Source organism: Solanum dulcamara, chromosome 10 (genome assembly GCF_947179165.1).
Source record: "Solanum dulcamara chromosome 10, daSolDulc1.2, whole genome shotgun sequence".
Taxonomy (NCBI): Eukaryota; Viridiplantae; Streptophyta; class Magnoliopsida; order Solanales; family Solanaceae; genus Solanum; species Solanum dulcamara.
Genome location: NC_077246.1, coordinates 49,102,920 through 49,118,561, shown reverse-complemented (window position 1 = coordinate 49,118,561; position 15,642 = coordinate 49,102,920). Strand labels below are relative to the sequence as shown.

The 15,642-nt window shown below is 35.2% G+C and overlaps 1 protein-coding gene across 2 annotated transcripts; it reads right to left on the bottom strand.

The window, feature by feature from the left end:
* Positions 1–3,595: 3,595 nt before the first annotated feature.
* LOC129870703 (ATP-citrate synthase subunit alpha chain protein 1-like) lies at positions 3,596–6,218 on the bottom strand. 2 transcript variants are annotated; one of them, XR_008762118.1, is made up of 4 exons: positions 6,145–6,218; positions 5,940–6,063; positions 5,740–5,854; positions 3,596–4,068 (listed from the first exon to the last, which is right to left on the bottom strand). XR_008762118.1 is itself a non-coding variant. In XM_055945546.1 (3 exons), exons 2-3 carry the CDS (start codon positions 5,836–5,838, stop codon positions 3,850–3,852), a joined length of 318 nt encoding a protein of 105 aa, XP_055801521.1. In that variant the 5' UTR covers positions 5,839–5,854; positions 5,940–6,117; the 3' UTR covers positions 3,596–3,849. The 2 variants fall into 2 exon arrangements, 1 of the variants encoding a protein (XP_055801521.1); XM_055945546.1 differs by lacking the exon at positions 6,145–6,218 and having other exon boundaries at positions 5,940–6,117.
* Between the last annotated feature and the right edge of the window lie 9,424 nt (positions 6,219–15,642).

Genomic DNA, 15,642 nt, shown 5'->3' with positions numbered 1-15,642 from the left:
ACAAAATCAACAGTATATCTGGGAAAAGTATTGAACTGACTTATATACATAATGTTATGATGTATCATGACAGGTAAAATAAAAAAAATATTAACCTGTATCAGATACACAGAGATTATTATGTATCTGATACATTCTGAAAGCAAATTTTTGAATTGTTTTTCCAGAACTTATGCTCTATTTTTGAGTTTTCCTTCATAGTCAGAACTTTTGTATAGTTCATAACTCACCTCGGATTGCCAAACTCCAGAATGTCTCAGTAGTATCGCGATATTCATCTTGATTCGCTTGATGAAACTCGAAATTTAGATTGAATTTTTTGTTAGAACTTATGCTCTGTTTTTGAGTTTTCCTTCATAGTCAGAACTGTTTTTTTTTAAAAGGATTCTTTGACCTAATTAGCACGGTAATTGATTGAAATAATCAATTATAACTTGATTTACGTTACTACCCATAAATAACCCAATAGCATTAATTATTTTACACCCAAAACCTGATGTATCAGCATAGTAAGTAATGTATCAGAAATTTAAAAAAAATGGAAAATTGGGTAATTTAAAAAAAAATGAGGGATACATTGTAATTGGGTCTTTTCACTATGGGATTTAGGTAAAGTTTACTTTTTTTTTTGTCAAGAGAAAGGCAACAATCTTCCTCCTTTCTTTATTCCTTTTTAAAAATAAAATAAAATATAATATAATAAACATAAAGATATATATGCCCTTAATATAATTATGGGTATTACATCTCATCTCTTTCATGTTTCATTTTTTCCTTTTATAGATCAAATCAGCTCTCTCTCATCTCTCTCCTCTCTGATTTTTCTTCTAATTTCACACTTTTCTATCTAATTTAAATTGTAAAGTTCCCTTTCTTCCTCCAAATCGTGCTCTCCCCAATTTCAGAATTTGAAAAGTGAAGATCCGAATGATGTTGATTCTGGATCAAAGGATAAAGATGTTTAGAAATTGGAGATATTTGTAAAATTTTAAATTTCCCTTGTGTATCATTTATAAAGTTTCAATATGTTTGTATTAATTCATAATCTCATTCATACACTTGCTGTAAATTATTGTTTAATTAGTGTTGTCTACGAATTGTATATGGTTTAGGGAGTTGTATTTGTATCAATGAAATTTTCCTATTTAATTAGTGTTGTATATAAATTTGTACATAATTAATTGTATATTGTGTTTCTTTCTTATTTGTATGTCTACAGAAATTGTATGTAATTGATTATTTGTATATCTTCAGCAGTTGTGTATTTTCAATAGTTTGTCCTACATTATTTATTTGGCTATCTTTTATAATTATCCAATATTGCTTATTTATCTAACGGTTAATTGTATTTATATACTTTATTATTTGTATAATTAGGACTGTTCAAAATCGAATCGAAATCGATAAATCAAACTGAAAAAAAGTTATTGGTTTATCGGTAATAGTTTTAATTTTTTTTTTATTATTGATTCTTAACAGTTTAATATTTTTTCTTAATGGGTTACCGATAACCCGATAGTAACTTAGTAATTTATATTTATTACCATTCTGTAGATAAAGTCCTTCATTTAAGGTTTAGTTTTCATACTTTAATTTCTTGTTGTCTCAAACTCTTAGTTATTATACAATATTTTACATTTGTTTTTGAGAAATGCGCAAGTTATCAACTGTGCATGGTTTATTTGGTTTGTCATATTATTTCTAAGTGTTTTTCAATAATTTTTTTGTATCAAATCTTAACGGTTTAACCGATAATGATCAATAATTGATAGACTGATAACCGATAAACCAATATCTTAATCTTTCTATAACGGTTTGACATGCCTATAAATCGATAACCAATAAGTCAAACCGATAAATTTCAAAACCGAACCGAACCGTCCTATACATAGCCCTATGTATAATTATATTCTTTGTTAATTTGACCTCAAGAAAATCGAAAAACATATCTTTTAAGGAAGAAGTTCAGAGTTTTAGGAGTCCATTTTGGTAAGAAATACTTAGGAAAATATACTTCACGTGATTTGTGGAAACTTTTCCTTTTAAAAACAGATTTCTATAATTAACACATCAATCAAGAAGTAAAATGTCAATCCGCGCCAATCAAGAAGTTAAATTTCAAACGTATTTGTAAAAGTAACAGACCAAAAATACGAAATATATATTTTGTTAATTCCGTAACACATCCAACTATAGCCTGATTTTATTTCTAGTCTTAACTGTTTTTGAAATTTTCACAACAAAATAATTATCATTGTTTCAATCATAAAAATACTAAAAATCAAAGTATACATGCACACACAAAAAAATTAGGCCAAATGACCTAACAGGCCCCTCTACTTGACTCGAATTGTAAACTGGATCATTTTACTTACGACATTATCAACTGAACACTTAAATTTAATAAAGCACAATCTTTTAAACCCCTCTAACCATTGACCAAGTCTATATGACAACTTAATAGCTGAGTTGGAACAAATGTGTGATCTCACGCGTTTCTGGAGCATAAACATAAAATGTTAAGCTAAAAATAATTAAAATAAAAATAAAAATAGAATAAAAAGACAAAAGCAAATTTAAAATAAAATATAAATCTTGTCACCTCTTTCTTTTTTTCCCCACCCCCACCCACATCCACATTTGTTTCTCTCTTTCTACCCAGCACCACTCCCATTCTTCCCCCCCCCCCCCCCCCCCCCCCACCCAATCCCCCATTTCTCTCTCTTTCTCTCTTTTTTCATTTTCACAATTTTTAATGTGATTAAAAATAATAATTAGAAATTCTTTATTGGAGATAATCACTTCAGTGTTTATGAGATAAAATATAAAGAGAGAAGTTATCGGCGGGAGGGAGTAATTTAGAGGCGGTGAGGTGACAAAAATCTGGGAATCTTGGAGGGTGAAGAGTGATTGTCTGTCTTTGTGAAATTAGGTAGAGTGTTCTGTGTAAAAATGTGTGCAAATGTTAAAATATATTAAAAGTATTTATTTAATGTGGTTCTTTGGCATTAATGGAGGAAGAGCTTCACAGTGGTTCAAGTGGTGGATAGAGACATTGTTCCAAAAAATGTGTCAAGAAGTTTTGGACATGGAACAGTTGACAATGTCCTGAGTAGAATGGTCCAGTTTACAATTCGAGTCAAGTACAGAAGCCTTCCAAGTGATTCCGTCAAAAAAGTACTAATAGAAAAGAAAAATTATAAATTACCTCTAGCGCTAAGGTAATTATAGATGGTGGGATGGAGATGATATACCCCAAAACACTTTCAAAAGCAGTATATGTAGACATTATTATAGTGAGTTGTTGGATTAAGGTATGAATGCATACATATTTATAGTGAAAACGAACAAAGTTTAGTAAGTGTTTAATAAATAGGAAAATTATTTAGTAACTAGCTAGTAATAATATTAATGAGTAAGAGATTCAAGTCAATGGTTTAACCTACTCTACCACGATACTGAATTTCCGCACGAAGTAGTTAAATTTTTGAAAACATAGTAAACGGGGCAGATCAAAATTTTAGCAGGTCAAAGCTTGCCTTATCCTGCCCCATTGCGATGCTCTTTACTACACGTGGAGCAACATAAAATAACATTTACTTGAGAAACGCAGAAACGAAATTCATTATTAGAGCCCATTTGCTGATGGCTCATTTATGTAAAATGTCTCTAGTACAAAGCACTCTCTTTTATATTAGACATACACCATTATGCTAACACAAAGCCAAAAAGAAAACCAAAAAAAATTTAAGCTTGGAGAATGCTGAGTTGGTAGCTTTACGCAGCTGCAGTGATGCATTCAATAGCCTGTTTGCAGATGCCAGTCATGGTTTCCTCAGGTCCATATACCTACAACAATAGATTAAGAGACCGCGAAAAGATTACAACAATACTTAAGTTGTGATGTCGAAATTGCTTTAGGCTATTGACGTAGACGTCAAGATTCAAGGCAACTAGTCCGCTTTTTCCACGTTTCCCAAATAACATATCAGGCTTTACCACCAATTGTGTTGAAGAAAGCCATGGCTCTTTCTCTACAAGCTCATTCAAATCAGTTGATTCTGTAAACTAAGACATAGCAAGGAAAAATACCATCATCACATTGCACAGAGGAATAAATTTCCGCGTTCTTATATTCTCTAAGATAAATCATCTAATGCAATCTATAATTGTCACAAGTAACATGAAAGATTATTTCTCCGGTCCATCAACCCCCATTAATGAATCTAAGCCAGTGTTGTATGTCGTCTGGACCATAGAATAAAGAGACAGTTTCAACTATATACAATAAAGTCATTAGTTTACAACAAATATAGCCATATTTTTATTTACATAAAAAATAGCCAAAAGTCATAAAAAAGTATACACTGACTATACAATATAGCTTGCTAAAAGTTATAGAAATTATACACTAACAATACCATATAATTTATCTATACATGAGCTATACACTGACTATACAATCCCGATCAACTCAAAATCACGTCTAAACAGCTCAAAATTTTAGATATCAAATCCTCTCAATGTTTTGAGTCTTCTGATACTTGTTTGAAACAATTCACATTTGCGGTATGTCAAATTTTTAAATCAAGCAATCTTTGAAACTTTAATGGCTGATTGATCATGGAAGAAGAAGTAATGAAGATTGAAAGCAGCAAAGAGAAGAAAAGAAAGAAGAAGCCATTAATGGTGAAAATGAAAGGAAGAAGAAGAAGGGGATTCGGCCAATTCCAATAATTTTTAAAATTGGGCCACATTACTCCCAAGGCATTCGGCCACTTTGCCTAATTTCCCGTAGAATAAACTCATTTAGCTCATCGCTTTGAGGGGTCTGAACACTAGAAAAAGGACACAGAATGAAAGAGTTGAAGAAGATACACAGAGGTTGATATGCTAACAGATCCATTTCCAACTATTCTTCAGTTTAGTACCTACCCAACATTCTACATACAGTAGCATCAACCAGATCTGCTTTTCTAGAATGAGCAATATATGGTGAATGCACAACTACTAGACTGCAACTCGAATAATTTCAATTTGCCATCTTTACACCTAATAAATACAGAACAGAACCATCCTACATTTCTAATTCAGACTCAAATATAATTTTAACAAATGCAACTTAAAACTATCCTGCATTTTTTTTTTTTTTTTTTTTTTTTTTTTTTTTTTTTTTTTTTTTTTTTTACGGGAACAGACCCTACACGAGGCTCCCACCTCTCGTGCACAGTCAGGGGTTAAGCAACACCCCCAAGCCTTAACATAAATAATCAAAATAAAAATACAAGGAGGGGGACATAAACCTTACCTCCGATCCTATGGTGGTTCATAAGTCGGCTAACCTATTAAGGTCGGCTAACTCATCCCCGATACAAAAAAGAAACTAACTATAACTAGAAAGCATTAAACCTGTGAGAGGACTCCTCCCGGTACAATTCAACTATGAAAGCATAAATGAGGGAGACTCTCCCCTTCCATGAGAAAAAAGAAAAGTAACCTACACTAGTCCTATTCAACTATGCTACGTACCAGACATAGCTACATTGAAGAAGAACAAGCATACGAAACTTCTATCTCGCATGGGATGGGAAATTCCTTTCATCTTTGCTCCTTTTAGTCTTGTCGTACCAAGTAAATCCAGGTGAAGTGTGCCTAACTATCCTGCATTTAGGTACCAGTAAAAGGGGTTTAGGAGAGGGGGCAATGTTAATTGAATCACAAGGTCATTGTTTGAGTTACCTGGGCAGATTTGATGGCCAAATCATAACCAGCAAGCCTCTTCAAGTGTTCTTTCAACAATCTCTTGGAATCATATTCTCTGATCTTCTTGCGGGCCATTTCCTTTTCTTTTCACCTGTTTCCAACCACAGATCCAAATATTCATAATTAACAAAGCCCCAAAATTCATACAAAAAATGCAAGAACGTTGGGATCCTTACCAAAAGCTGATTCAAAGAATCTGCGATGTATGGATGATTGATAACTTCTAAGACAGGCTGAAATCTTGGGACTCAACTGACTAGATTTATAGTTGTGATATTAATGGGATTTCAGAGATGGCTGCTGTACATTATAAAATATGGGGTTAATTGAAAAATGGTACAGTATATAGAAACATACAAAAAATAGAATCATAGAGTATACATTAGCATTTAGCGGGAAGTTGTTGTCTGCGGTGGACAGCGGACACGAAAACTACCTTACCACCAATGTGGACCAACCAACTTGTAAAAAATAGGGAAAAAAGTTTAATATGCCGCTCAATTTTGTCATTTAGATTTATATATATTTTGTTGTAAAAATGACTGATATATATTTTTATTATAAAAATAGCTAACATATATTCTTACGGTTACAAAATGACTCACGTATGCCTTTTTCATAGTTAAAACATTAATTTAAAATTTATTTTTATTTATTTTTTACTTTAAAAATATAGATAGCGATATATGTGATTTTTCTAGCAAAGTTGAGGGTATGATTGATCTTTTTTCACACATGATTTTTTTTACTTATTTGACTCAACGCCTAATTTGAACTTTTAAAAACTTTGTGTGTGTCTGAGTGGGACCTTTCCTCGTGAATTGCCTTCTTCGAGGCATGATCAGGGGGTGGGATTTCCCTCTTCAATGGTACGGTTCATCGAGAATATTAAAGTTAAGCGATTCGAAGAATATAAAACCTTCATTATTAACGAAAAATAACATTAATAAAGATTAAGTCTGTACTATTAGTATTCTTTAATACTAAGTTACTTGTCAAATTTGAGGGACAAAAATGACGAATAAAAATGGTGTTTGTGCCGAAACAACAAATGTTGCAACGCTTGATGCCTCCTCCGACTACACTACGTATGTGTCTGCTATGGCAGCAATAGAGAAACTCAAAAAAAAATCTGGTATTAATTTAAAAACGTTTACAACAAAAGATAATTTTCTACATAACAGTACTCAATCTGCAAAGGTTTATACCTAAAGTTGTCCCAATCCTTTTTGATAATACACCAAAAAGAGAACAATCCATAGTAAGGGAGACATGGACTCATTCAGACTTTTTTTGCGAAAACTATATTCTGAATGGCTTGGAAAATGTAACGCCCTAGAAATTTCTAAGTTCAGATTGAACCCTAAAGAGTACTCAAGAATTTTCGTGGCCGAAGCTTGCTGAAGTCACTCGGCGACTCACCAAATGATTCAAGGAATTTTTGTCAAAGGTTGTAACCAACTCGGCGATAGGAATATAGAAATGGCGACTCGCCGATCTAGTCGGCGAGCATATTTGTTATTGCATAAATATTCAAAGAATTTAGTACATGACTCAAGCAAGCTTGGTGAGGAAGGACAGGATCGACGACTCGCGATTAGGTCGGTAGCCGATCTCACCGAGTAGGCCCCGTCAGTTATTTAATTAAGGTTATTTTGATCATTTTTGATTTTTTTTTAGTATCTAAGATATGTCATTTTGGACTATTTTCTAAGACCTATAACTATCGAAACCCTTCAAAATTCCCTCATTTCCTCTGATTCACTCAAAACCCTAAGACATATAAGAAAACTTCTCTCTCAAGATTATCTCGTTCATCAAGATAGGGTTCAAGGATTTAGGTCTCCAATTTTAATTTCCAGCTAGGAATTCATTGAGGTATGTGGGAATTTCATTCATGAAACTTTTTCATCCATGGAATTCCTAAGTAATTTCAATTCCTCTTTATGAATTCTTCCTAAATGCTAGGTTTTTGATGATCTTGCATTGGGTTCAATCAATTATGGTCTACTTCACTTCTATTGATCTTATTTTGCATGATTTGTCTTAATTACATGTTTTTGATGAATTTGTTATGAATCCATGAATTATGTCTATTTTATAATTATGAACTATGTTTGAGAATTATGAATGCATCATGATTTATGAACTATGGTTTTAAGAATGCTTTTAGATAAAGTACCAAATGTTTTTATGAAAACAAGGTTGCTTCAAAAGGTGAAGTCTTCTTATCATGAAATATTTCCATGACTTTCTATGTAAAAGCTTATCATATTCTAGATGCTTTTGATTAAGTATCTCTTATGGCATTGATTGTGTCAAGGTTCATGATATGATTTAAAGAAGTTATTCTTATGGTTTTAAGCATTTTATGATGAACTTGGGATCACAAGATTCTTATCTTTTTTAAAGACTATGCTATGATTATAACTATTTTAGTTGAGAGTTTACCTAACATCGAGTGGACAGGAGTAATCACCTAGGTCTCAAAACTATATGCCCCCGTAGGATGTCCCAAGTGGACAATCAAATCTTAATGTAGTGGATCCACAAATAGCTCATGTTAATGGTTCTTACCTTGACAAGTGTAAAAATCTCTTTTTGGTGTGGGCGGAATGACACCGGACTCCATGTTATAACTCACATGATTTATGTCGGTTAACGGTATCTCTCACTATGCTATGCTTTGATTATGTCATTTTTACGAATATTGCATTAACTATGTTTTATGTTTCTAACGAATTTTAAAAAAATTATATCATGAGTTTGGTCATTGCATTAGCATGTTTTATGTCATGAATTTCATATTCGACCGTCTTATGAGTTCTTTATTTTCTTTCATACTTCTTTCAGTTCCAATTTATTTTGTGCGCTAGGGTTTGTCCTATGCCACACTTATGCTAGTAGAGGCAATGTCAGACTTAATATGGCTTTTCTGCATTTTCAATTGGACATTCAGATTTCTCCCTTATGTTGAGTTTGCAATTTTGAGACTTACCTCCTGCCTCCTATATTACTTGCTTATGTTGTCTCATTTTAGTGTCATGCTTATGTTTTTATTTTTATTTTAATGACCCTTGGGGGAAGGGGGAGAGGGCTGAGCAACACCCCCAGGCCTTTCCATTAATTAAAAAAGCACAAAAGTACAATGAGGGGGGGACATAAACCATACCTACGGTCCTATGGTGGTTCATGAATCGACTAACTTACTAAAGTCAATTAACTCATCCCCAATGCTATGAAATGTAAACCTAGTAACTAGATTCCTAATGAGAGGAATCCTCTCGATATAAAATACTAGGAAAATACAAACAAAGGAGACTCTCTCCTTACAATAGTAAGAAAATAATAAACCTACACTAGTCCTATTCAAAGAAGTTATAACTAACAAAAAGAGATAGCCAAATTAAAAAGGAAACAAGTACACAAAAAGAGATACAAACACATTTATATCCATGCATTGATGATTGCAGCAAACAAGGAGTTGTTTCCATAGTAACCAAGAAGTCAAGGTTCAGAATGCTCCTCAAGGTGGTTATTTAATCCTTTTGAGTTTTTTTCTTTTGAAAAAGGCCATTTCCATTTTGTCCAAGTTAAAGTATCCTTTAGTGTCTTGAGGCAGTTGATTGTAGTTGTAGAAGTGATGAGTCGAGTCAATCATATGGCTGAATTTAGAAAGAGTATCTGTTGGGAAATTAACTTTCCTAAATACATACCTAGACTAAAATTGCCTCAACAGTCTGAACAAGTCCTTCAATTCCCTAATATGTTTGGTGATGCTCCATGGAATGCTACTCTCTTGTTTAAGCCATTTGATTAGTAGCTCTGAGTCATACTCCAAGATAATCTTGTTGTAGCCATGTTGAAGAAACCAAGTAATCCCAATAACTGCTACCAACACTTATGCTTGATTGTTAGAATCAATACCCAATGGAGTGACAAATGCATAGATAAGTTTGCTCGTATGATCTCTCAATATACCCCCAACACCTATCTTACTAGTATTATCAAGAGCACTATCATCAGTTTTCAATTTAACTATGGTAGGAGGAGGTTTGGACTAGTTAACCTGCAGAATTCTCATATCATGTGTGCAATTTTCCACCTTAATCACAAGCTCCTTCCAATTACTAGGCCACTTAATATAAGGATAATTTGTGTATATCAATATGTATAGATCCTTGACAATGGAGAACATAACTCTAGTAATATTAGAAGCCTTGCCCCCATACTTACTGGCACATCTATTTTTCAAGATGTTCTAGCAAATAAAGACTAGAGACACCTGAATCATAAGCTTGTGGATGTAATTATTGGTTTTGAACAGCCCCCCTTTCATCAAGATACTTCTTAAGGTAGTATTATTATACTCTATTCCCCAAAAATCTAAAAAATAGTTCCATATGTAATTAGCAAACTTTCCTATAAAACAATATATTGAATATTGTCCAAACTAGGACTATGAAAGAAATAACAAAGCTGCTGGATCATGGCCAAAGGAACTTATTCTCTTATTAGTAGGTAGCTTTTATCTGAGAGCTCTCCAAACCAGAAATGATGCTTTGAAGGGGATGTTGTTATGCCATATGTTTGTATCAGTCAATGTCTTAGCCTTTTTCTTCCTCACCATCCCCCAAGCTGAAGCACAAGTGAAGTTTCCATGAGAGTTTAGGGTCCAATGAGCTTGATCCTTAACATTAGGATGATATTGAAAGTTTAGGTTGAGGATCTTGTCAACTAGTTGTTGAGAAGCTTTCTGTCTTATTTTTTCCTCATTCCAGATTCCCTGATCAAGGAATTTTGACACAATGATGTTGTTTAATCTTGGTAGGTAGTCATTATGTATAACTAAAGGGCCAACTCCTAGCCAATCATCCCACCAAAAGCTACAACTCCCTAAATTAATGGTCCACTGAATATGGAGTTTGATATCACTCTTATCATTCGTCATATATTTCCATATAAGAGAATGCCTAGTATTTCATTTCCTTATGATAGGATGTGCCCTTTGGCAGTATTTTGCTTTAAAAAAGTCTCCCCAAAGTGTCCTCTTAGATTTGAATATCCATCATTGTTTATATTACAATGAAAGACAAACATCATCCAAATTATTTACACCAATCCCACCCTATGTGAGCCTGGACCTTCTTGATCTTCTAGCTTTTCCACTACATTCAAGGCTGTTATTTTGAGTGTTGAGGTAGTTGTTATATCTATACAGTGACCTATTCTTACTCTTTTATTATATTTTAGTCCTATTCTAGAGACAAAGACATTGAAATTGTATTTCCTTTTATTATTTTGATAATGTATTAGTGGTTTGTGCACATGACAACCAGTCTTGGAGGATTTTTGAGATCAGTTTCCTATTTGATTAAGTTAAACCTCGTTTTATTACTTTTATTTCCTCATTTATGTTCTTTTAGGATTTAGGTTGACTTGTCTCTTGGGTTGATAAGAGTTCTATCACACTCAAATTTGGGTCATGAAAAAATGAAATCAGATCCCCAAGTTCATACGTCTCACGTGTGTACAAGATAAGACTGAGTAGAGTCTCGAGAATTTATAGGGAGACGTTTGTACTTATCTTCGAGAGGCTATGAATGTTGTTAGGAAACTTCCTTTTATTCATTATTTCTTATCATACATGGTTACTTTGGTAGTACTGAGTTGATGATGTTCTTTTGGAAGATGACAAGTAATAGAGCTACTGTTGCTGGTGGTAGAGAGGAAGCAACTCCCGAAGTAGTTATTGAGGCCCCAACTAAGGGTAGAGCTAGAGACAAAGCTAGAGGTTGTGCTCGAGGAGCGACACCAGCTAGAGGCCGTACTAGAGAGGCTTCTCCAGAGCCATAATTGGAGGTTAGAGAGGACCAGCTCCCTTGTGAGAGTACAACTTCCCGCTTTAGAATACTTTGATGAGAGTTTTAGGGGTATTAAAGGGACTTTCTCAAGGTGAAGCAACCAGACCACAAGATTCTTAGATGAGAGTAGGGGCTTAGACCCTAGAGCAGCATTAGGTTCTAGTTGTTAAGGGTCCGATCGACCAGCCACCTATAGGACCTATGATTGATGAGGGTGGAGTACAATAGGAGAGAGCTTAGGGTACACCTGCAGTTATGTTGACTGATGATGAGGATCACTGATAAGAGAGGTTCTAAAAGATGGACCCACCACAGTTTTAGGATGGGAAGACTAAGGATGCACATGAGTTTCTAACCATGTATTGGGAGTTGTCAGAGACAGTGGGGTTAGATGAGACCCACAAAGTTTTTTATGCTATGCTCTATCTACGTGGTCTATCCAGAGAATGGTGGAGAGTGTTTCTGACTTCTAGGCCAGTTGGGTCATAACAGGTGACTTGGGATGATTTTAATAGTGTTTTTTATGACCGTTTCATCCCTTGGAGTATGAGGAGGAGAGAAGGTTAGGGTTCAAGAGTTTGAGGTAGGAAGGCCTTATAGTTTCTGAGTATGAAACTCGTTTCTACTAGTTGTCTTGACATGCCATGGTTGTCCTTCTTGATGAGACAGAGTGGGTTCACAAGTTTGTGTGATGATTGACCTATTCCATATGTACATCAATGTTTTAATCTATTCGTCAGGGGGCTTTCTTCCATTCTATCATGGGTGACGCCAAGGAGGTGGAGTTGATGGAGAGAGAGGAGTTTGGGAACCCCAAGAAGGCTTGTGCTTTTGGTAAGTTTTTAGGAACCTCATTTGGAGGTAGAGGTCCCAAGAGAAGAGGTGGTAATTTCATCATAGAGGACTAGTTCATACATCTATGCCAACTTTTTGGATGGTCATATACCTCATGGGTCATATAGTAAGGGACAAAGTTACCAGGGATCGTAACAGAGGTTGGTGAGCCGGGGTGGCTATGTTGGTTCCGTAGGTTCATCATAGAGGTTTTCACATCGGAGAGTCTATTATACTTGTAGAGATCTATATTATCTTTTATGGTAGTGTATATCTCAGGTTTGAGGAGGACCCAACCTAGTTCTTCAACTCTAGTTAGAGGACTAACACCACCGATTAGAGGTTGAGGTTGAGCCTAGACTAGTAGAGGTGGCTGCACTTCTAGTAGGGGTGCTGGTGGTGATATAGTTCTACAGGAAGGAGATAGAGGTTTTTTGCATGCCAAATGTTGTAGGGGAGCTCAGTATTATGCTTTTTCGGGGAGATCTAAAGTTGAGGCTTCCAATAGTTATCATAGGTATCATCCCAATCTACCATCAACCTGCATCTGTGTTATTTGATCCAAGGTCTACATTATCCTATGTGTCTACCTATTTTTCATCTAGATTTGATTTGATCTGTGATTGTATGTCTGTGCTTATTCATGTTTCTGCACCCATGGGTGAGCCCTTAGTGGTTGATCAAATATATCAATCCTATCTTATTTCTTTGGTGGAGTATGACACTTGGGTAGATATGATCATATTGAGAATAATAGATTTTGATGTTATCCTGGGTATGAATTGGCTCTTTCCTTATCATGTCATTCTTGACTATTATGCTAAGACTATGACTTTAGCGATTCCGAGTGTTCCGAAGATTGAGTGGAAGGGTACTAAAGGTTCTTACCCTAGTAAGGTTATTTCTTTCATTCATTCTTAGAGATTGATTGATAAAGGGAGCTTGTCTTATTTATCCTTCATCCAAGACACTAGTATTGAGTCGCCTTCCATGGACTTTATTGCCGTAGTTTAGGAGTTTGCAAATATATTCCCTACTAATCTTCCAAGTGTTCTTCTGGATAGAGATATTGAGTTTTCTATTGATTTGGAGCTGGACACTAAGCCCATTTCTATTACTCTATATTGTACGGCTTCATCGGATTTGAAAGAGTTGAAAAAATAGTTAATGATTTATTGAGCAAGGGTTCATTCTCCCTAGTGTATCACCTTAGGGTGTACCCATCCTATTTATGAAGAGGATGGTTCTATGAGGATGTGTATAGATTATAGACAGTTAAATAAGGTACTGTCAAGAACAAATATCCTTTTCCCCATATTGATAATTTATTTGATCAGGTTTAGGGAGCAGCGTTGTTTTCTAACATAGACTTGAGGTATCGATATCATAATTGAAGATTAGGGCATTAGATATCCCTAAGATAACTTTTTGGACTCGTTATAGCCATTATGAGTTCTTGTTTATGTCATTTTGGATGACTAATGCCCTAATAGTTTTCATGGAGTTGATGAACGGGGTGTTTTGCCAATATTTGGACTCCTTCGCGATCATTTTCATTGACAATATCTTAGTGTATTCCAAGACCAAAGAGGATCACTCTCGCTATTTGAGGTTAGTACTTTAGAAGTTGAGAGAGCAAAAGTTATATGCAAAGTTCTCAAACTGTGAGTTTTGGCTCGAGTCTATGGCATTTTTAGGACATGTGGTGTCCAAGGAGGGGATTAAAGTGGATTCGGCCATGATTGAGGCAGTTAGAGGCTGGATGAGGCTGACTTCACCTACCAAGATTCAGATTTTTATGAGATTGGCTAAATATTAGAGATGCTTTATACAGGTTTTTTCCACCATTACGGCTTCTTTGACTGGAATAAATTAGAAAGTTGTAGGTTTCATTGGTCTGATGAGTGTGAGACAAACTTTCAAAAGCTCAAGACTTTATTGGCTTCAGCTTCTATTTTGATGCTACCCAATGAGGGTGCGGGTTTTACTGTGTATTGTGATTCTTTTGGAGTTGGTTTACGTGGTTGTTGATGCAAAAGGGGAAAGTGATTGCCTATGCTTCTATAAAGTTAAGGGCCCATGGGAAAAACTATCCCACTCATGATTTAGAGTTGGAGGTGGTGGTATTTGTGCTTAAGTTGTAGCAACACTACATTTATGGTGTGCATTGTGAGGTATTAACCGGTCATAGGAGTCTTTAGTATATATTCAGTCAAAAGAATCTGAACTTGAGGCAGCGTAGATGGCTTGAGTTGCTAAGGAATTATGACATGATTATCTTGTATCAACCACGAAAGGCCAATGTGGTGGCAGATGCCTTGGGTAGGAAGTCCTCTAGTATGGGGAGTCTTGAGACTATTTGAGTTGAAGTGCGACCATTGGCTAGAGATGTTCAGAGGCTGGCTAATAACCTTGTCCGATTGCAGATTTCAGAGGATGGTGGTGTTCTTGCCTTTATGGAGGTGCGTTCTTCCCTGATTGAGCAGATTAGGGAAAGACAGTTTGAGGATGAGAAGTAGTGTATCATTCGAGAACAAGTGTTGAAAGATAAAGCTAAGGATGCAGTACTCGATTCGGAGGGTGTATTGAGGATTAGCGGCATGATTTATGTGCGTACGTGGGTGATTTGACTAGACTTATTTTAGAGGAGGCACATTGTTCGAGGTATTTTATCTATCCAAAAGCTGCCAAGATGTACCACTATCTAAGTCTGCATTACTAGTGGTGTGGTATGAAGAAAGATATTTGGAGTTTGTGTCTAGCTATTTGACATGCCAATAGGTCAAATATGAGCATCAACGACTTGCTGGTGTGTCTCAGAGGATGCCCATTCATACTTGGAAGTGGGAATATATTACCATGGACTTTGTTATGGGCTTACCTATCATCATAGGTGGTTCTGATTTTTTTTAGTAGTTGTTGATAGGTTGACCAAATCCTCTCATTTCATCCCAGTTCAGGTGAAGTACACAATAGAGAAGTTAGCTTGACTCTATATCAGTCAGATGGTTCAACTACATAGTGGGGTGCTTGTTTCTATTGTCTCCGATCGAGGTTCACTATTCACTTCTCACTTTTGAAAGGACTTACAGCATGGTTTTAGTACTCAATTAGATATGAGTACAACCTTCCACCCTCAGACTGATGGCTAGTTCGAGAGGATGATTCAGGTGTTGGAGGA

Excerpts from the sequence above, each read along its gene's own strand:
- LOC129870703 (XM_055945546.1), bottom strand. The coding sequence starts at position 5,838 with ATGGCCCGCAAGAAGATCAGAGAATATGATTCCAAGAGATTGTTGAAA. Across the intron at positions 4,069-5,739 it reads TGGCCATCAAATCTGCCCAG|TTTACAGAATCAACTGATTT; the intron begins GTAACTCAAACA and ends GCTATGTCTTAG.